This window comes from Ochotona princeps, chromosome 14, assembly GCF_030435755.1.
Source record: "Ochotona princeps isolate mOchPri1 chromosome 14, mOchPri1.hap1, whole genome shotgun sequence".
Lineage (NCBI taxonomy): Eukaryota > Metazoa > Chordata > Mammalia > Lagomorpha > Ochotonidae > Ochotona > Ochotona princeps.
In genome coordinates this window covers 57,932,517-57,955,312 of record NC_080845.1, presented here as the reverse complement: position 1 = coordinate 57,955,312, position 22,796 = coordinate 57,932,517, and the positions used below count along the sequence as shown (strand labels likewise).

The window sequence follows — 22,796 nt, the reverse complement described above, 5'->3', positions numbered from 1 at the left end:
CCTTGCCATGGGACTCACTGGACAAACAGAGCCACACTGTCGGCATTCCAGGGCCTCCACCCTGCAGACAACCCATCCCGGGAATTCTCAGCTTCTGTTACTGTGTGAGCCAGACCTCCCCCCCCAGCAAAAAAAGCCCCCTGCATCTCCTCACACACTAAATATCTGTCTGTCTGGAGAGAATTCTGGCTCACGCACCTTTGCACAGGGTTTGTTAATCAGGACAGTAAATCTTCAGCCAACCCTGGGTAGCACCTTTCTGGGAACACCCTTAGTGAAAAGGATCTTTATAAGGTCAAGGAAGAGGTGTCCGTCATGCTCCGTAAGACCCAGCTCCTTCAAGTCACTATGCAATCATTGCCTGCTAAAAGGCAATAGGAGGATGAGGATAATTCAAAAACGTTCCTAGAAGATGTGAATGACAATATCCACAAAACACAAAGGGTGTCTACTTACACGACCCCAACAACAGGTGCTCAAAGATTCTCAAGGTAGGAAACTACATCCTCATCTCAGACCAGGAAGGCTTTGCCTTTGTGCACTAAAATAAACTTCTCTCCTTAATTCCATGTTCCAGGAACTTTGTTAGGATCCTGCTGTAAAAGGCATGCCCACACCAGGGAGGAAGGCTGTGATGGCTCCGTCACCATATCTTGATACATTCCTAGATGAGTCCCAGGAGTTGGAATGGATTTCTGGGTTAACAATACACAAGCCTCAACTAATTTTTTTTATGATTTACTGTAAAGTATTTTGAGGCTGTCTAGATGAACACAGAAACTCTTGATGCATGAAGACATCAGCAGCAACAGCCAAAAGAGGTTTCTGATTGTGATAAAAATGGCAGGGTTCTTTGATTCACTAGTGTCCTCAACAGCACAACAGGGCCTGGGTAATGAGGAAGACCTTGCCAATTTCTAGCATCGGTGCATCACCCTGTCTGGCTTAGAAAATGAATTTTTTGCTACTCTGTTTCCAGATTCAGATTCCATTTATCATTAGGCTGAAACTGGCCTGTAATCAAACGCCAACCTTTAAGCTACTTTTCTGGAACATTAACCATTTTCCCCTTTTCTTTTTTAGAGTTTTTATTTATTTGGAAGATAGAAAGAGTAAAAGAGCAAACTCCCCTCTGCTGATTCACTCTCCAAACACCCAGAACAACTAAGGCTGAGCTAAGGATAAGGCAGAATCTGGGAACTCAGTCCAAGTCTCCCACATATAAGCCAGAAACCCGAGTGTATGAGCCATCACCATTGTCCTACAGAGCCTGCGTTCACAGGAGTCAGGTGCTAGAGCTGGGTATCAATTCCAGGCACTCATAGCTAAAATGCACTTGTCCTAACCGTATTTACAACTTACTGTTCAGATTTGCCTGATTGCAAGACACAAGGCTTTTTAGGCAGCAAATTCCTCACAAGTCTCATGTTTCCCATAAATTTTAAATGTTGTCTTCTGTTGAGTGTGAAAATAACTATTAAAGAGACATACTTATCCCAAGAATGTGTATGATGTAAGGAAAATCTTTTACTTAAGAATCAAAATCAGAAAGTCATTTCATATAAATCTGACTACTGAAAATTGTCTAAATAGTTTTAAGTATGACTATACTTTAGAAATTTTAAGGACATAGAATTAAAAATATTGAAGTTTGTGCATAGTTTTTTCACAATATGCATCTAGCTAGGAACTTTTTGAAGGATGCTTGTATATAAAGAAAACTGCCAACATTTGGTAGTTAAGGGACAAAAGCGAGGCATAAACTCTTTTTGTCTTCGGTGTGTCAGTTTATTCCCTCTGTCCCGCATATCACACCATATGGAGCCTCCCAGGATCTCTGACTTGCTCCTGCTATCGGGATGCACACTCCAAGCTTACACCAGCCCCACCCCTGCAGCTGGGCCCCTGGACCTGACACACTTGCTGCTGCAGCTGCTTTCACCTCAACATGTCTTCCCTACCGTGGCCAGATCGAGTTTGCACTTGTGGATGTTCGGAAAAGAAAAAGGGGAAGAAATGAAAGGGGCAGAGGAAGGAAGGAAGGGAAGAGAAAGGAACAGATCTCTGGGTTGCTAGTTTGCAATCCATGTTCAATTGCTTCCTCTGTCACCTGAAAACCCTACCCAGAATGATTTGTTCATATTGAAGAAAAAATGAGAATCCCCTCAAGGATTCTTAGAGGCCTAATATACACTAATCTGATCTCTGATATGAAAACCCAGTGATTTATCATACATATTCTCGAGCCCTGGGAAGGTCACAGAAAGTACAAATGAGTTTGGGAGCTGGCAACAATTTTCTGGGGAGCATTTCAGAGGGTCTCCTCTAAACCATAACTAAAAGCAGCTGGCTATAGACTGAGTGACCAGGACAAAGCATCGTGTCACCCAGGGCTACCAGATAGCACAGTGCCCCAAGTGGATGACTCAAGCCAGCAACAAGGAGCTCAGAGCAGCAGAGCCTAGAAAACAATCCCTCTCCCCTTCCCCGATCTTTTTTACCTAGTTTTTAGGCTCATGGAGAATAACACAACCTCTAGTCATGTGATCAGCAAGATTTATATCATCTGCCTCAAGACAGCACTCCCACACCTCCAGCCCTTAGCCAGCAACCCTCACAATCAAAAGGAACCAGTACACAGTGATTATGTGCAATGTCTATTTAAACCACCCTATTCCAGTGTTCCCGTGCAGACATGCAGTATGAGGGAAAGTCGGTGGGGAGGGAGAGAGGCATGGGAAGCAGTGGGAATAGTCATTGCAGGGGGACCACGGTCAGAGAGAAAGAAGAGAAGCGCCGCTCTTAAATAAACACCCATTATCTCCAACTCTTTTCCTCCTTCCCCTAGCAAGAGAATCTTTCTCAGGAAATAGAATCTATCTTTAGACAGTTCAGAAAGACGAAAAGCCACAGATTGACACTTACATTTCATTTGCTTGGAGATGGACTTGTTAGGTTCAAGCCAGTGCTGGGGAGATAAAAAAAAAAGAGAGAGAGAGAGAGAGAGAAAGATCAGGAGTCAAACTGCTTACTTAGCAAGGAATTCCAAAGTACAGCCCCAGTTCCCATAGATACTCTTCAGTGTTCTATCACTGAAGGCCACCATCAACAACTATTGCAATGATAATACCACCAAGAAGGGTACAAGGCAGTGGCAATTAAAATTACTGAAGAACAGCAAGTCAGTTTCTAGGGGAGACGGACCTAGGAGTCAACGTGCACTGGAGTGGATGCCTGGCCAGCTCCAGGGGAACTCCTAGGTGATTCTTTGAGCTGCTGCTCTGGGAACGCCACAGGTGGCTAAGGAGCATTTGACGTCCAAGACCTCAAAGACTCCCAGCCCAGCACAGTGTCAGCACCCAGCTCCCCTTCCAGCTAGTCTCCTATAGGAATATTGGAACAAGCCAGTCCAAGGTCCATCACACACTAAGGCAATTCTCTTCTGGGATGCAGAAATAAATTATCTTTTCTTTTTAAGTGCTTTTTTAATACAACTTTTATTTTTGATGATGCTTACATGGTTGATTAGGGTCCCTATCAGGCTCACATTTTCTCCCACACCCCAGGTCTCTTATGTGCTGGTGGGTGCTGCAGTCCAGTCTGGCATGCTCCTCCTCACCTCAGCATTCACCAGCAGGTGCTGTGGCCTGGTCCAGCCTGGTCTGCCGCCCCCACACCTGGTTCCAGTTCATGTTGGTGGGTGCTGCAGCCTGGCCCACTCCAGCCAGTCCCCAGTGAACTTACTGGCGTGGGCCATCCTGCATCTTTTCTGGTTCTTTTATCTGCCAGTGGGTGTTATGAACTGGCCCAACCTGACCTGCCCCCAGACCTGCCAGTGGGTACCATAACCTGGCCTGGTCTGGGCTGCTCTTAACCTTAGTTCTTGCACTCACCTGTAGGGACTGTGTCCTGACAAAGGAGTTCGCCACGCTCCTCTATCAGGTACCTCCTCGTGGTAGATCTCATGCACACAGCATGTCATTGGCCCAGATTGACTTAATCTACCTCCTGTCCTTGTAGGAGCAGCTGCCCTGTACAACCAGTCCACGCCCATTCTGATTCTTACTGTTGGGTGTTACAACCCATCCAAACCTGGTCCACAGTGTAGCTCAGCAGGAGCCAAGACCTAGTCCAGCCTGTCCTACACCTTCCTGACTCTCACAAGCACCAGTGGGTGCTGGAGTCTAGCCCAGTCTAGCACACCCCAGACCCTGTCGACATCAATGATAAGGGACACTGCAGTCATGTCCAGCCCAGATTGCTGCCCCCATTCCAGCTCTTGCACTAATCAGTGGGTACCATAACCCAGCCAGAGCATCCCCTCAGCTCCCCAGCCAGGCCTGTTCCCAGCCACCGATCTTGCACACAGCAGTGGCTGCTCTGACCCAGCTCAACATAGCCCATCACTCTTCTTGGCCTTTGCCGTCGATGCTGCAGCCTGGCCTGACCCAGCCTGCCCCAATCCCAAATCTCGGTGGCAGGTGCTGCAGCCCAGACCTGCCTGCTTCCATCCATGGCTCATGCAAACTAGTAGATGTGACAGCCTAGCCCAACATGACCTGCACTCTAGCCTGGCTCTTGCACAAGTCAATGGGCTAAGATTGGCCTAGCCCTGCCCAGTCCTTCCCACTTCAGGACCAACCCACACACTTGCAAATGAGTGGATCTAATTGCCCAGCTTGACCAACACCCAAGCCTGAATCACAGACTCACCAGTGGAGGATGTGGCCCACCAAGGGAGCTTTCCAAGTCCCCCCACCAGTCTCACCCCTGAACCCTGATCTCACATGTACCAAAAGGCACTAGGTTCCCACCCACCCGGTGTAATCTGCCCCCTCCATTCTGGCCCCTGCATGAACTGGTGGATGTTGCAGCCTAGTCCACCCCACATTCCATACTTGGGTGTGCCTGTGGGTACTGCAGCCTGGACTAGCTTGGCTATTTCCCAACCCCAGTACCCATGAGTGAAAGAGGGTTCCACGGTCATGCCTAGCTCAGCCTGTCACTATCCCCAGCTCTCAAGCAAACCAGCAGAAACTGCAGTTCCATAGGGGTAGACCCACATATCTCCCACAGAATCTGCCCCAGACCTGGTTCTCTCATGTGGTAGTCACTGTCATGGCTGAGCCTGCCATTACCCATCCCCTGTTCTGACTCTCTCTCTCTCTGTGGAAGGTACTATGATCTAGTCCTACCAGGCAGACCCTTCAGCCATAGCTTTAGGGTGTGCTAGTGAGTGGTGGTCAGCAATGATGTATGCTATCAAGCCCAGCTCAAGTCTCCCACACGGTTGGTGCATCGGTTTGACCCTTAAAGGTCTTCACATTCCCCTCTTCAAACCGCTCAGTCTCAGTCTCCTCACTTACTTGCAAGTGTAGTGGCCTTTTCGATGAAAGTCCCTCAGAAGTCACTCCTAATCTGTAACACACTCCCTCATCCCCTCAATGGTCCTCCTTTCCACACATTCTCTCACCCCTTACCCTAATCAATCCACAGTCACTGTGCCTGGGAGCACTTTGGTTCCCTAGCCCAGCCTTCTTAAACTCTTATCTTAAACTTCTTAAACTCCAATCTTCTAGTGGAGTGGTGAGCTGGCCCAGAGCTCTGCCTACCCACAAGGGTCCCAAGCTCCTGCCACGTGTGCTGACCCAGGATCCTATTCCTCCACACACCCAAAACCCAGGCCCAATCAAAGTTTCCCAAGCCTTGCCCACTAACACACCAGGCCAGAATGCTATCCTAAGTCTCTTCTCCCTAACCCCACCCCCCACCACCACTTAACCTGGGACCAAAGATGTGGGGAAATCTCCAAGCTTTCTCTGCCTGCCTGGGTGCCAGTCCCCAAGACCCCACACATCCTTGTCTGCTCCATCCCCCAGGCCATCCACAAGCCCGCACCTCCAGACCCATGGGCCCACCACCCTCCCATGAAGGCTCAGAATGGAGGCTGAAACAAACCATCTTAAATGTTTACTTTTGGAGGCCTGAGGTCATCAAAAGGAAATACTGGCTCTGCCACAAAATAAAGAAACCACAGGCCTGTGTATCTCAGAATCACGTAACTGAGGCATTTAGGAGAAATGGACAGCACACTCATCCCCGTAGCCAGCTCTTTCCTATGCAGGTACCTGTCACGTGCTGAGAGCCAAGTAGGTTCTGACAACACTGATCATAATGTCCTGGAGGCAACTCAGGAAGCAGGAGGAAGAGTCCATCTTACATCTGCCATTCATAAAGGTTCTAAGAGTCTGCCATTGCCTTCCCTCATGGTGAATCCCACCTACTTCAGGCAGGAGAGGAAAGAAGAGAATCTCCTGCACCTCACTCCAGGCTCACTCCATCTCACTGCATCTCACTGCATCTCACTGCAGGCTCACTCCAGGCTCACTCCATCTCACTCCAGGCTCACTGCAGGCTCACTCCAGGCTCACTCCATCTCACTGCAGGCTCACTCCATCTCACTGCAGGCTCACTCCATCTCACTGCAGGCTCACTCCATCTCACTGCAGGCTCACTCCATCTCACTGCAGGCTCACTCCATCTCACTCCAGGCTCACTCCATCTCACTGCAGGCTCACTCCAGGCTCACTCCATCTCACTGCATCTCACTCCAGGCTCACTCCAGGCTCACTCCATCTCACTGCATCTCACTGCAGGCTCACTCCATCTCACTGCAGGCTCACTCCAGGCTCACTCCATCTCACTGCATCTCACTGCAGGCTCACTCCAGGCTCACTCCATCTCACTGCAGGCTCACTCCATCTCACTGCAGGCTCACTCCATCTCACTGCAGGCTCACTCCATCTCACTGCAGGCTCACTCCAGGCTCACTCCAGGCTCACTCCATCTCACTGCAGGCTCACTCCATCTCACTGCAGGCTCACTCCATCTCACTCCAGGCTCACTCCATCTCACTGCAGGCTCACTCCATCTCACTGCAGGCTCACTGCATCTCACTGCAGGCTCACTCCAGGCTCACTCCAGGCTCACTCCATCTCACTGCAGGCTCACTCCAGGCTCACTCCAGGCTCACTGCAGGCTCACTCCAGGCTCACTCCAGGCTCACTCCAGGCTCACTCCAGGCTCACTGCAGGCTCACTCCATCTCACTGCAGGCTCACTCCAGGCTCACTCCATCTCACTCCATCTCACTGCAGGCTCACTCCATCTCACTCCAGGCTCACTCCAGGCTCACTCCAGGCTCACTCCATCTCACTGCAGGCTCACTCCAGGCTCACTCCATCTCACTCCATCTCACTGCAGGCTCACTCCATCTCACTCCAGGCTCACTCCAGGCTCACTCCATCTCACTGCAGGCTCACTCCAGGCTCACTCCATCTCACTCCAGGCTCACTCCATCTCACTGCAGGCTCACTCCAGGCTCACTCCAGGCTCACTCCATCTCACTCCAGGCTCACTCCATCTCACTGCAGGCTCACTCCAGGCTCACTCCATCTCACTCCATCTCACTCCATCTCACTCCAGGCTCACTCCATCTCACTCCAGGCTCACTCCAGGCTCACTGCAGGCTCACTGCAGGCTCACTCCATCTCACTGCAGGCTCACTCCATCTCACTGCAGGCTCACTCCACCACACTCCAGGCTCACTCCATCTCACTGCAGGCTCACTCCACCACACTCCAGGCTCACTCCATCTCACTGCAGGCTCACTCCATCTCACTGCAGGCTCACTCCACCACACTCCATCTCACTGCAGGCTCACTCCAGGCTCACTGCAGGCTCACTCCATCTCACTCCAGGCTCACTCCATCTCACTGCAGGCTCACTCCACCACACTCCAGGCTCACTCCATCTCACTGCAGGCTCACTCCACCACACTCCAGGCTCACTCCAGGCTCACTCCAGGCTCACTCCAGGCTCACTCCAGGCTCACTCCATCCAGTGAGCTTCAAGGCTGTGTATTACCTTCATTCTTGGAGCTAAATGCATGGCCATAAAGGAATGTAGTAAGACCTAGTGTTTGTGGAGTGCTTACTTTAGAGTTGTCATGAACTGACTGACTTAGTCCTCACCGCCACTCCATTTACCAAGTAGCAATGTGAGGCTCATGATGTTGAACAACTTTCCTAAGGTCACTCCACTAATCGCAGGTGAAGCTAGTCTGCAGCAGGATTCCAGAGAAGGACCCCTTCTCCTCTCAGCTGTGTAGCATCCCAACTTCCCAATCTTCTCCATGAGGGCTCCCTATTTTCTCGGGACTGAAAACTTGGGTGGACAAATCAGAGATCAGATCTCCACAGGCTTGAAAAACAACATGGGGAGCAGTTGGCTTCGGGATAGCCATTAGGACACCTATTTGGACACCTATTTGGACACCCGCATTCCTTGGCAGAACATCTAGGCTAGATTCTTGGCTCCACTCCCCACTCCAGCTTCCTGTCATTGTTCACCAGGGAAGGCAGTAGGGTGATGGCTCAAGGAGTTGGGTCCCTGCCCCAGTATGGAAGAACAGCACTAGGTTTCTGGCTCCCAGGTTTCCCTAGTCTTGCCTTCAGTCACTGCAGGCATTAGGAGAATAAACTAGCAGGTGGGAAACTGAGATTTTCTCTCTCTCTCTCCCTCTCTCTCTCTCTCTTTCTCTGTGTGTGTTTGTATCTCATGTTTTTTAAAGCAGGAATTGTTTTAAACCTATTTCAGCATTATGGAACTTCCAACCACAACAACAGCAACAATAAAACCATATATACTTCTCCATGACCACTTCATACAGACAAGATGAAAGAGAAATATCATTGCTTCTGGCCAAAATTATATCAACTCATTTTGGGACCCTTTGTTATATTCGCATTAGAAATTGCATACTTGAGCAGTGGAAAACTAATGGATTACATCACACACTGGCTATTTAACCTTGCACAACACATTTAAATGCTCTATATCTAAGTTTCAACAACTATAAAAGTCTAACCATTATGGTAGCCATCTGTAGGGCTGTCATGAGAATTGAAAAGTCTTATATTTATTAAATGTAAGACATATTCATGAGAAAAACCCACCAATTTCTTATTTGTTGATGCTGTTTTTGTTACTTAGTAAGCTCAGATTAACAGGTTGATCACAGTTTTCAATTTATTGCTTCATGGAGGAAAATAACAAATCTCCTGGTGATATTTTACTAAAAATAAATCGATAGATAATTCAGTACTCGGTGGGAAAAACAAACCAGCACCATAGATCAATACCTACTGCTATTGTTTCAGATAGGAGAATCACCATTTTGCCAATAAACTGAAATATGAAGCTTACCAAATTCTTACTTAGCATCCTTCGAATTCCCTAGCCCTTCCTTGCTGAACTTCACCTTGCCTCTCCCATTTCCTACTCCAGGAATCAAGTCCATTCTGCTTTGTGTACTCCCGCCACGGCCATGAGAAGAGCTGCCCTGAAGGGCGAAGGCTAAAAACGGATGCGAGTCAGGGTGGACTAGCGATGCCTGTCAGGACACACAGGGGACATTTAAGACATGCCCATAGGTACTTACCATCTGTGCCCTACATAAATCACTTACTCCAGTTGTCCTAAAGCGCACCTTGCAATTTCTCATTAGTTTCTCCTGTCCTTGTCCTTTCAGCCTCTTTATACTCTCCTCTTGCATTCCAGGCCCTGCCAATCTTACTGCCCACTTTACCTCATCACCACTACCTATTTTTCCAGGACAACTCTACTCTTCCCCAGCACTCAGGGGGCACAGACTGTAGAAGGACATTGTGACCCTAGAAGGTCAGCGAGCACAGGATTATAATTGATAGGATAATATTTGTATGCAAACAACTGAGTGGGTGCCATTTGTGTGACTGATTAGATATCATTTATATGAGAACAGCTGAGTGGGCAGCATGTGAATGAGAACACTTGGTGGAATATACAAAACAAAACAGATCCAAACAAAAGTACAGAAAAAGTTGATGATAAGTTGATAAGTTCAATACCTCCTCCCTTATCCTATATGACCCTCCTTGTATAAAGTCTGATGCCACTAATAAACTTCGGCTTTTGACCGTCAGTCAGAGTCCACCAAGTCCATTGCTGCAGGGCAAGTGACAACAGACATCTAACAAAAAACAAGCCACCAACAACCACATCTCAAAGGATTATAAGAAATCTGTTCTTCAATGATGGCCAAACTCAAGTTATCATTTATTAAAAACACCAGACCAGCCAATGGCCCAGCAATTCCTGTATTCTCAAATGTGTCCCTATGAACAAAGAGGGATGCAATAAGGATTTCACTGCTGAGTTATATACAGTTCAAAACATGGGAAATAACACTAATGAATGTGGTCTGTGTACATTCTGGGTGATTCTGCAGTGGAGTCCTATATGAGGTGGATCTTAATGCGAAACACTTGGCACACTGTGAGATGAGAAAGGCTAATGCAAAATCCATAACTATGGTTGCAGATAATTCCCAAATTAAGCACCAAACTACCCCCATGGAGGTGTAGCCTTACCAGACAGGCATCTATCAGCACGGTGGGAACTCAGAACTCCAGAGAGTTCACATTAGAAAGTGCCAGATTCCTTTTGGTGGCTTTTTTTCCTTCACAAAGTTAAGTTTATATAGTCAATGTGATCCCAAACAAGCACCTTGCAAAAATGGGCATGGAAAAAGCAATGAAAATGGCAATATCTATTAGGATCCTAGGAGTGCAACAATAGATGCCCAATCCTGTCATTGAGTAACTATTATTTAAGGATGAACTAGAAATACTTTCTTGCAGTTTATGCGTATTTAAAATTTTTTTTAATCTGCTTTGTTTATTTGATAGGCAGAAAGAGAGAAATCGCCCATCTACTGGTCCAATATCCAAGATTTGGAAACTCAATCCAGATACCCCACGTGAGTGGCAGATACCCAAATTCTTTGTTCATAACATTGCCTCCCAGAGTACTCAGTAGCAGAAAGCTGAGTTGGTGAACATATCTGGGACATGAACCCAGGTAGGTATCACAAGAAGCATTTTAACCCTTATCCTGTATGACCCTCGTTGTATAAAGTCTGATGCCACTAATAAACTTTGGCTTTTGACCATCAGTCAGAGTCCACCAAGTCCATTGCTGCAGGGCAATGTCCACCCTGTGTATATGCTTCACATGGTAAGCTGTGAGGATGTAAATGCTGATGAGGCTGGTTAGAGCTAACTCTTACTAGACATTGAACTGTTAAATATCCTTTCTGCCTAGGAACACCATGAAATAATTACTAAGATACTAAGGTAGTCAAAGTCCAGAGAACTTGGAAAACATTAAACTATGGTATCATGAAATCAGTATTGTAGGTACTGTGGCACAGGGGGTTAAGCCACCACTTGAATGCCTGTATACCACCATATTGGAGTGCCAGTATAAGCGCTGTATACTTCAAGCTTCTAATACAGCTTCCTGATAATGTTCCCAAGAGGTAGTAGCTGGTAGTCCAAGCACTTAGGTTCCACCAATCATGTGGGAGACCGGGATGAACATGGTTCTAGGATTCTGCTTGACTCAGCTCTGGCTGCTCCAGGAATTCAGGGGCTAAACCTTCATCTCTGTCACTTTGTCTTTCAAATAAAATAAATGAATCATTTTTAAAAGCTGTAAGACACCAATATATATTCAAAGAATATATTTAAATAAATATATAAATGTGTTTTTTTAAATCTCAAATGATACTAGTGGAAATGGTATAATGTTTTATCTGTGCTGTTTTAATTTTAGCCTTTTCCCAAGTATTGATATATAACATGAATAATTAAAAATGAATCTAAAAACAAAAAGAGAGCTAAGCTCTACTTCAGAGGAAGAAGAGAGATTGCCAGTAATTTATACTCAAGAAGAATTTCATATGTCACAAGGCAGATGCTAAGTCCCCAGGGCTGATCCTGGGTCAGTTCCAGGAGCTAGCAGCTATGAGTTGATCCAGCTCCCTTCCCTGACACAGTCCTCAAGCCCAGTCCTTGGCTTTATCATTTACAGCACCTTCATGAGGGCTACATGGGTTAATTCATCAGGAAGCCCTCGGAACAGAGCATAGCGCTCAGGGAGGCTCACTGGGTAAGCAGTGGCTGCCCACATCTACACACGAAAGGAGGAGAGTCCCCCTTGGGACAGGACTCTGTTGCAACACATCCACCTTTGTCATTCTCTCCTCCCTTCCCACCTCACTCTCCCTTCTCTCTGCAGGTCTTTCAGCTGACAACTGCAACATAGCTGTTAATCCTTTGCCTCTCCTCACCCTCTTCTTTCTCCCCTCATTTTTCCAATTACAGTGATGACTTAGCCAACAAAGTTGAGTCTGGGCTATGCCCACAACTCCTGCTCTCAGCAGAGGTGCAGCCGGATTTTGCTTGTGTGAACAAACAACAACCATGATGTAGGAGGTTTGATAATCAGACACAAGCTTTAGTACCCTTGGGGTACTGCTATTTTCATTTCAATGCAGAGTTGCATTTTTTTTTAAAAAGCCTGTTTCCTTACTGGAAGTACGTATTCCCTGTGGATATTCCCTCATGGAGGAAAGAAGGAGAGCTATCAACTAAACATTTGAATTTGTTGCCAACTGCTTTTCTTCAATTCGTTTGGAATAAAAAATTCTAAAAGCCATTGAAGCAAAGATCCAACTCTTCATTCTATAAAACGCACCAAGGTAGTGCTGTGTCGTTTCTTGTTTGTTTTTCACCTCTGAAGTTCAAGCTGACATCTGATGACCATTGTAGTGGTGTTGGGAGGTGGGGTCATCAAGAGAGATGAATGCCTGTCTTGTGAAACCTGGACTGCCTTGCTCTCGTGGGACCACAGAAATCACCTTAAGAGTGAGTTGTTATAAAGCAAGCCCACCCATCTTATCTCCTCTGCTCATGTCCATGAGTGGAGGCAGCACATGGCTCTCATCAGCCATGGTCCCTCAGTGGTAAACTTTGTAACCTCCAATCATGAGCCAAAATAAATCTCTTTCTTTCATAAGTTACACAGCCTGTAGCATGCTATTACAGCAACAGAAAATGAACTAAGTTGGAGAGTAAGATGATGCATCTCTTTATATGTTTTCTTCTTACTTATGTGAGAAGCAGAGTGACATATAGATAAAAAGAAAAATAATTCACTAGGTCACTTCCCAAAAGCCCGTTTGATTGCGGTTGGGCCAGGCCAAAGCCAAGAACCAAGAACTCAGTTCAGGTCTCCCCTGTGAATAGCAGGAACCCACCTACTTGAGCCATCGCCACACCCTTTCAGGGTCTGCATTATCAAGAAGCTGGGATGGAGAGTAGAGGCACGTGTTGAACCCAGCACCTCAATGTGGGTCATGACGTCTTAACCAATGTTCTAACCACTAGGTCAAACACTTTCTCCTCTTAACATGATTTGAAGATATCAGAAAGTTATCTGAAGTAGATCTCGTCAGGGCTCCATACTCTGGCTCTTTTTTTTTTTTTTAAGGCTTTCAGATTACTGAAATCCAATGGAGAGTAGAGAATGAAGGAACCCCACCCCTGCCACACCTTGCCCACAAACCAGGAGAAAGCTCTTCACCGAAGACTGACAAGGATAAGAGTATAAATACCTCTGTTCCCTTCACCGTTGAACAGGATAACTTTAAGGCATGACCTGCTGGTTTCAGAGCCACTCTGCGGGATAAAGCTCAGGTATCCACCAGCACAATTTTGCCCAACACCACACACTTGCCTGGCCTCCTTCCCTTGGCCTCCTTCCCTTCCTACAATTTTTTTCCTTTTTTTTTTTTTTTTTTTGCTGGTCATACTTCCTATTGAGTTATTTATACAGCCTCTCCTAACTCTTCACCCAAAACTGCCCTCCATAGTGTTTAAAGTCCTCCTCTTAGGGGTTTACCTCCTTTTGCCTTAAGCTTCTGCTTTGGTGACCTGCAAAGACCCTGTGAGAGATCTCAATATGAGAGGGCTTTGGTTGTTGACAATCCAGCCTGACCACATTTCAAATCCTCTCCCAGAACCAATTTATTTTGACGAAGAGCAGCTTGAGTAACAAGATGAGTAGGAAGAAGCTACACTTAAGGGTCAAAAGCAGAGGGAGACTCCTAACCTTCTGCACTCTGATTTCCTTATCTGAAATCTTAAAAGAGGGAGCAGGGACAGATCTGGGGACCCCTTAGATTCCTTCAGTCCCAACAGTCCAAGTAGTATCAAGCTGAACAATGAGGACATTGCAAAAACTGATTCCTTAATTTTTGCTAAACCAAGCTGCATTTAGCCCTAAGAAAATTTTCTCTATCCCATCATAGTAATGGTGCATTACCTCCCATAATTCTAATTTTTGCTTGTTTGAGGAAATGGGAGGTGGGCATGAGGTGGTGATTTGTGACTAAGAAGATGAATTTTTAATTTGGTAGCTACCGAGACAAAAAAAAATGATGATTCTCAAAGTAAACAATACAGTACTTAGTTATCTTCAAATGTTTGGCTTCTGTTGGAATTGATTCAGCCTATGATTACAGAATCAATTACACAACCCTCTGTTATGTTTCTCTAAAGCAGGGTAATCTGTAACCCAGAAAAAAAATGTATTGAATAACCAGGGGAGCTTTAAACAATAATGAACACACCTCGCCAAACAGGAGGTTGCTTTTCCCCCAGAGGTGACCAGTGTCAAAACCTGACCAGTTCCCATTAGGGTCCTAGAAAGATGGCCTGATTTTCATATCCAACTAACAAAAGTCAAAGAGTAACTCAGCTCTACACTGCATTATGTGGCTGACTGATACCACTTCCAGGCCTTTAGGTCTCTGCTAGAGGAACGAAGATGCCACCTAAATCCACGCAGCCTTACCAGTGTCCTGGACGGCAAGGCGCTTGGTCCTTGGCTCCCAGGGAAACTCTGATTTCAGCAAAATCTATGACAAAGCAGCAACAGCGGCAATCACACCAACACACCTATGAATCAGGAGCACTCAGAGGCTAATGTCCATGTGAAAGCAAGAAAATCTCCATTGCTATGCTGCAGTGTTTTTACTCCTTTAACCGTGACTACTTTGTAGCTGTGATCTCAGGGATGGACAAGATGCAAGTGACAGAGAAGAAACACTGGGCAAAACAAAGGAGGGCAGGAGGCATAGGCATTTACCCATCCACTCAGCAACCTCCCTCCCCAGCACTAACTTCAATGCTGTCTTCCAAGAGTTAGCAATTTACACATACAGGACAAGACAGTCAATATTTTAGACTTGGTAATCCATGTTATCCCAACTACTCGTCTCTGCTACAAAAGTAGCCACAGATAATATGGAAATGAAGTAACTGTGTTCCCGAACCTCATCTGCCAGTCATCCTCACCCAGACACCAAGTGTACAAGTAAAGATGTCCTGGACCCTCTGGACTGGCCCAGCCTTCAGCTGAGCACCACAGAATGACTCCAGTCAATGCCTTGTAGAGAAGAAGAATCACTCAGTTGGGCTTTGCCCCAACTCTTGACCTACAGAATCCCCCAACGTTAAGTGTTGTTTTTAAGCCCCCAAATTAGGATGAGGCTCAATGCATACAGTCAATAACTAGAACACTAGCTCCTCATCATTAGCCTTTGTACATTTAACACATAATTATAACTGAACTTTGAGAGAAGTCTGCTGAAATCTTCAAGTCATATGTTAACACAAGTTGCATATTCCTTGCCTGAAATGCTTGGGATTAGGAGTGTTTCAGATATATTTTGCAAAAGTCATATAATGAAGTATCTTGGGGATGGGACCCAAATCTGAGCATGAAATTCACCTATGTTTCATACATATCTTATATAGGATTGTGTGAAAGATAGGTTTATACAATGAAGAAGAGAACCTTATGCAAGTTTTAATAATTTTTGTGCATGAAATCAAGCTTAATGGTATGGAATTTTGCATTTGTGATAGTTAATCAGTGCTCAAAAGTGTTAGATTTTAAAACATTCCAAATTTCATTTTAAAAAAATAGGGATTCCCAATCTGTAGTTACAATCCATTACAGTTGGACTGAACAGTTGGCTTTCAAACCATTTTGAAATTTTGAAAGCTGCTGGTCTCTAACCAGAATTCTTGGATGCTTCAGTAAGCTTTTCTCCCTCTAAGAATTGCTCTAAGCGTTATTTCCCAAAAGGGAGATTTTTTTTTTCAAACAAGGACAATATTTTTCACAACCGTATTTATTATGACTACTGCTCTGTGGCCCAGCAACATACCAGTTCATGCAGGGACCCGTGTACCTGGGTCATCTTCTGCTGCTTTCACAGACACATCAACAGGGAGTTAGATCAGAAGTGGAGCAGCTGGGACTCAAACAGGGGCTCCCAGGGAAATATCCACAGCACATGCTGTATTTAACCTACATTGCCACTATACTACCCCCCTACACTCAAAGCTGCTATGACAGTACTGCCTCCTGGAAACTTGAGTGCTCATGCTCTTCTCCCAAAACCCAAGTTACTATTACCTTCATACACAAGCACCCAGGGAGCCTGTAGAGACCTAATCCTGACCAGTGATGTAGGGCAGCAGTATGTTCCTTCTGAGCTGCCCTACATCACTGGAGCCACTTCAGGTTCTCATGATGAGCATCTGTGAAGCAATTATCCAGAGAGGCTGGAAGCAGTGTTTCAGAGATGGGAGCAGCTGGTGGGGCATAATGTTATCTGGCTTCCTGGCACCATCCCCAGAATGAAACCTCAAATCCTTGGTGCAGTTTTTTGTTGTTGTTCAATTCCAGGTCTTCCCCAAGGTGCCTCTTTAAAATAACAAAGCGCTCTAACATAGTCAAGGTCTTTCCCCACTAATAATGTAATTCACTCACTAGTTCTTTCTGACTGTCTACATTAAAATCTCCCATTGGCAGTGGGCATCAGGCCCAGCAGTTAAGATGCCAGTGGGAACCCTACATCCTGTATCGGGGTGGCTGGGTTTGAAACCTGGCTCCTGCAGCTGACTCCAGCTTCCTATTAGCGTGCAATTTAGGAAGAAGCAGTGATGGCTCAAGCAACCAGGTTTCTACTACCATGTAGGACACTGGATTCAGTTCCTAGCTCCTAGCTTCAGTTTGACCCAATCTCAGGCATTGAAGGAATTTGAAAAGTAAGTCAGTGGATGGGAGTTTCTTTTCCCTCCCTTCCAAGGCTTCTCTCCCTTCCCAACCCCTCTCCTTCTCTCTTCCTTTTAAAAATAAACACACATTTCAAAAACCTCAGGGTTGTAAGTGTGTATGTCAGTCTCAGGGAGGACCACCATTCACCGTGCCCTCCATCCATGATTTTCCAGCTCAGCCTCCTGCCCAGTGGCCATATAACCAGTGACCGATCACTAGACACTTGAAAAGTACACCCAAACTTCCACTTTCTGGGTTGAGTGAGAGCCACTCTTTTTTTTTTTTTTTAAAAAGATTTTTATTATTATTGGAAAGCCGGATATACAGAGAGGAGGAGAGACAGAGAGGAAGATCTTCCATCCAATGACTCACTCCCCAAGTGAGCCGCAATGGGCCGGTACTGCGCCAATCCGATGCCGGGACCAGGAACCTCTTCCGGGTCTCCCACACGGGTGCGGGGTCCCAAAGCTTTGGGCCATCCTCAACTGCTTTCCCAGGCCACAAGCAGGGAGCTGGATGGGAAGTGGAGCTGCCAGGATTAGAACCGGAGCCCATATGGGATCCCGGGGCGTTGAAGGTGAGGACTTTAGCCGCTAGGCCACGCTGCCGGGCCCGAGAGCCATTCTTACATTAGGTAAGTCAACCACACTATGTGAAGAGATTCAACAGATACTTAGAAATGCGGAAGCTAAAGCCAGGAGCACAACCTCCCTCCAGACTGTATACTGACCCCTGACAACCATGAACTGGAGAACTTCCTCTCCTGGGCCTACTGCTGGAGAGTGGATTTCTCCAGTGCTAAGGAACTGCGGGGAGAGGTGACCACTCCAGCTGGGTTTGGGCAAAGGGATGAGATGAAGGAATAAGATGGGACACCACACCCATGGGGCCAGTGTGGTGGCATAAAAGCTAATCTTCCACCTGCAGTGCAAGCAGCCCACATGGGTCCTGGTTCATGTTCTGGTCTCTCTACTTCCCCTCCAGCAATCTGCTTATGGCCTGGGAAAGCAGCAAAGGATGGCCCAGGTCCTTGGTCTTCTGCTCACATGTAGGAGAACCAAGAAACTCCTGGCTTCTAGCTTCAGATTGGCTCAGCTCCAGCATTTGTAGCCATTTGAGAAACGAACGAGCAGATGGAGGATATCTTTCCCTCTGTATCTCCCTCTCCCTCTCTCTCTAACTCTGCCCTCCAAATAAAAATAAAATAAATCTTGAAAAAAAAAAAATAAAAGGGAACCACAAAACAATTTAAACATTTTAAACCACAACCATAGAAACTGAAGCTGTAGAATCGCTAACTACTTCAAAAACTCATCTTTTGGGCCCGGCGGCGTGGCCTAGCGGCTAAAGTCCTCGCCTTGAACGCCCCGGGATCCCATATGGGCGCCGGTTCTAATCCTGGCAGCCCCACTTCCCATCCAGCTCCCTGCTTGTGGCTTGGGAAAGCAGTCGAGGACGGCCCAAAGCTTTGGGACCCTGCACCCGTGTGGGAGACCCGGAAGAGGTTCTTGATTCCCGGCATCGGATTGGCGCGCACCGGCCCGTTGCGGCTCACTTGGGGAGTGAATCATCAGACGGAAGATCTTCCTCTCTATCTCTCCTCCTCTCTGTATATCTGACTTTGTAATAAAATAAATAAATCTTAAAAAAAAAAAAAAACTCATCTTTTCCCAAGAGAAGTTGCCAAACATCTGATCAAGTAGAGGAAAGAATATGTTAGATTTAAAAAAAAAACAGAAGAAATTTTAGGTTGAATCAAAGCTACCTTTTCTTCCTGAAGTTATTTCATCAACAACTTCAAAACTTTGGCCCCAATTTCTCTATCAGTAAAACGGTGAGAACATCATCCACCTTTTCCCTAATCTTAGGCAACTAAGACTATATGTCCATTCTCAGAATGTGAATGAAATGGAAACACGGGGGAGGCGGGCTTTTATTGACAGGTATCCAATCTATCCTTTGCAGACAATAAACGTGGAAAGTCTTGGCCTGTATTAATAAAATAGCAAAATACAATGATCATTAACTGACTCAGTCCTCATCACTTTCAGAGCATTTGAGTCAGAAGACATCCTGCCAGACATATGGCTTTACAAATGGAATACTGCTAAATATTTAATATTCCACAATTGTTTACCGTAAGTGGAGTTTTGAACAGTTGTAGGCAAACCATCAGTCCTACACTAAGCTAAATACTCCTTCAGTTTCTCTAACTACCTGGTTTCCTTTGTGGATTTGCCTTCTTAAATAATTTATTGCTTTTGCTTGTCATTGATAAAAACTACGGAGCTGGTCAAAACAAATGTCTGTTGCTCAATTTATCTATGCTGAAAAATCCCATACCAGTAAGTTTTCAACCATTTGAGTTCATTTTTCTGATTATTCAAGATTTGTTCTCTGTCTTCTCTCTCTCTGAAGATCAGAGGTTCCACCACTTCATTTAAAAGAAATTGTTGTGAGTCTGGCACAATGGCTAATCCTCCACCTGCAACACCAGCATCCCATATGGGTGTCACTTCAAGTCCCAGGTGATCTACTTCTGATCCAGTTCCCTGTTTATGATCTGGGAAGGCAGTGGAATATGGCCAAGTCGTTGGGCCACTGCGGCCATTTGGGGAGTGAACTAGCAGATGGAAGTTCTCTCCTTCTCTCTGTTAAATCTGCCTTTCAAATAAAGAATAAATAATAATTATTATAACTATAAATAATAAAAATAACTATAATAATAAGTGATAAAGATAAATAATTCTTTAATTGCTTTGAACTTTATTTAGGTTTTAGAGGTGTCAATTGTGGCTATATTTCTTCATGCAACTGCCTAACTTACACCCTGTTAGTGCGTAATAACTGTAATAAAATAACAATAAACAGTGAAAGTAACACACACAATATATTGATTATATACCATTAAGCATTTATAACCTTATCTCTAATTCTCACATTACTGCTCCAACAGGTTTATCTGTCTTTTCCATCTGGACAGAGACACAGAGAGATCCAGGTCATATAGCTTACTATCCAGTAAAGAATGGATCTCTAATCCATATCTTGGAGAATCTGAAGTCTATGCAGGAACAGGCAATTAACCTAGCGATTGGGATCCTCATCCCCCACATTGAAGTATCCAGGTCCAAAATTCAACTCTTGCTCTTGACTCCAGCTTCCTGCAAATGCAAACTTGGGAAGCACCAGGTGATGGCTCTAGTAGTTGAGTTTCTGCCACTGGCATGGGAAAACTGGATTGGATTTCTAGTTCCTGGCTTTGGCCTCAACCCATACAGACATGCGAGGAATGAACCAATGGAAGGGAATGCTGATATTCTCATTCTCTCACTCATCCTCTCAAATAAATAGATCTCTCTTAAATAAATCTTTAAAATAGATGCAAATTTGTGCAGCAACTATGCTGCAACTCATACAGAATTACCCTCACATTGCGTCTTCAAAATCAAAATATTGTTGGGGCTAGCATGGTGGCATATCAGGCTAATCCTCGGCGTATAGTGATGGCATCTCATATTGGCACTGGTTCATGTCCTGGATGTTCCACTTCTGATCCAACTTCCTGCTGATGGCCAGGGAAGGCAGCAGAGAATGGCCCAAAGCTTTGGGATCCTGCGCCCGCATTGGAGAAACAGAGGAAGCCCCTGGCTCAAAGCTTTGGAACTGCCCAGCTCTGACCATTGTGACCATTTGGGGGATGAACCAGCAAATGAAAGCTCTCTCTCCCTTTCTCTGTGTCTCTCCCTCTCTTCTAACTCTTTCAAGTAAAATAAATACACATTTTAAAAGTTAAGTAAAAAAAAATCAAATGGTTGTAACCATTATTGATGAAACAAACAGAAAGTATTCAGGCATTTAGCTAAGTAAGTTAGCAGTCTTCAGATAAAATTTGTCTTGACAGGGGCCCCTATTTTTCCCTTTAATCTATTCAAGTCTGGACACTGAAAATCAAACCAAACCAAATAAAAAATATAAAGACTAATGAAGCACATCAACCTAAAGACTTCTCTTTTTAACTTGTAAATCATAATGTCATATGCATAAAAGATGCAAAAATAGTTAACCTCACTTGTCTTTCCCTAACATTAGCACCTTGTTTAAATACAGTATTAGGACAGGAGTACTAGCTAATCGATAACCTTAATCTTGAATTCACCCAGTTTTCTCCATTCTTACACATTTTTCTGTTCTATAATACAATACAGGATCCCACAATGCCCTTGGTTAATGTGTCTCGGAAACCTGCAACAGTCCCGGTGTCTTACCCTTTACAACCTCAACACTTTGGAAAAGCATTCGTAAATTATTTTAGAGTGTCCCTCACTTTGAGTTTATCTGATGCTTTCTCAAAATCTGCATGAGGATGTACCATATTAAGAACACCAAAAATGGTATATGTTGTTCTCAGTGCTTCTATTGGTAATGTAAACCTTGAACTTTTGCTTAGAGTGGTGCCTTTGACTTTCTGTACCATATTATCATGGAGGAGAGAGAATGCTTTATGCAAATATCCTGTTATTCATCAAACCTTAACCTAGTGATTTTAGTGTTCATCAATAGCTTTTACCTGCAGTAATTAGTCCTGTGTTGGCTTAATGGCCGTTTTCTATTTCCCTCATTCCTTATACAATTATTCATTAAATTTTTAGTAAGGAAGAGGTGCCTCTTCTCCCTCTTTCACTTACTTATTCAACTAATTCATGACCATCTCCATTTTATTTTACAAATTATAATCCAAAACTATTGTTGTTTCCTTTCATCTCTCCAGCTGTGCCCAGTTTGGCCACTAGTTACCCTGGTGCCTCTCCTAAGGCACTCAGTTTTTTGCTTTTGAGCACTTCTTCAGTTCCTGGTGCTCCAGGGGACTCCAGGCTCATATTGTGGTTTCCCAGCTCTAGGATCTATAAGGCGCTGTTCTGAATTTTGTGGGAAAATGCTATTCAGAAATCAAGAGCTGGGTGTGCTCATTGCTACTGCAGTGCCATTTCTTCTAGGCTCTCTTAGTGGAAAGAGTATGAAAATGCATGTGCATGTTCTATACATCCATAAACACACATCTACACATGCTTAACTGTTTGTGCATTGTATTTATTTTGCAAAAACAACATGAACTCATATTAATTTTTCTGTTTCCAAATCTAAGGAGTTTTACTCATATTCTATGCAATTCTTCCCAAATGCTCCTCCCAGCTGACCTCATCAAAGCTTCCCAGCCTCATAGCTGGGACTCCACAGCAGGTTCACAGGCAAAGGAAATCCCAGGGCCTGGGAAGGAGGCCAAAGACCTTTCTGGATGCCAGGGTCACATATCACCAACAGTCTGGCACACAGCAGGCCTGAACACACTTAGCAGGTACTCCAGCTCAGAAGACCACAATCCCCTGCCCACTCTTGCACATCAACAGATAACGGAAAGGGCAGTTGTGTTCTGGAGGGAAAATTCAGTGGGGGCTGTTGTGCCCAAGGAGAAGCTCCCAAGGCAAGTTTATCCTTCCTCGAACAAAGGCTTAAAAATGAGGTGAAATTCACATAACATAAAATTAACTATTTTAAAGTGTATATTTTTGTGCAACCATCACGTAATATTAAATCCTAGACATTTTCAAAACCCGTAATCCATTCCGAAGCAAAAATTCTGTAATCACTAAGGACTTGTTCCCACTGCGCTTTCTACTATCATGTAAGGGATGACGGATTTTCTCATTGAGGGAACTC

At 45.1% G+C, this 22,796-nt stretch overlaps 1 protein-coding gene across 3 annotated transcripts in view; it reads right to left on the bottom strand.

Moving 5' to 3' along the window:
* Positions 1–22,796, bottom strand: part of FRMD3 (FERM domain containing 3) — a 262,640-nt gene that overhangs the window by 95,531 nt on the left and 144,313 nt on the right. For 2 of the 3 annotated variants that reach the window (XM_004581134.3, XM_004581133.3), the window contains exon 3: positions 2,926–2,968. The exons of the other annotated variant lie outside the window; for it this stretch is intronic. In XM_004581134.3, the coding sequence (XP_004581191.2) occupies positions 2,926–2,968 (43 nt within the window). The remainder of the gene's footprint in view (positions 1–2,925; positions 2,969–22,796) is intronic. 3 annotated transcript variants of the gene reach the window in all.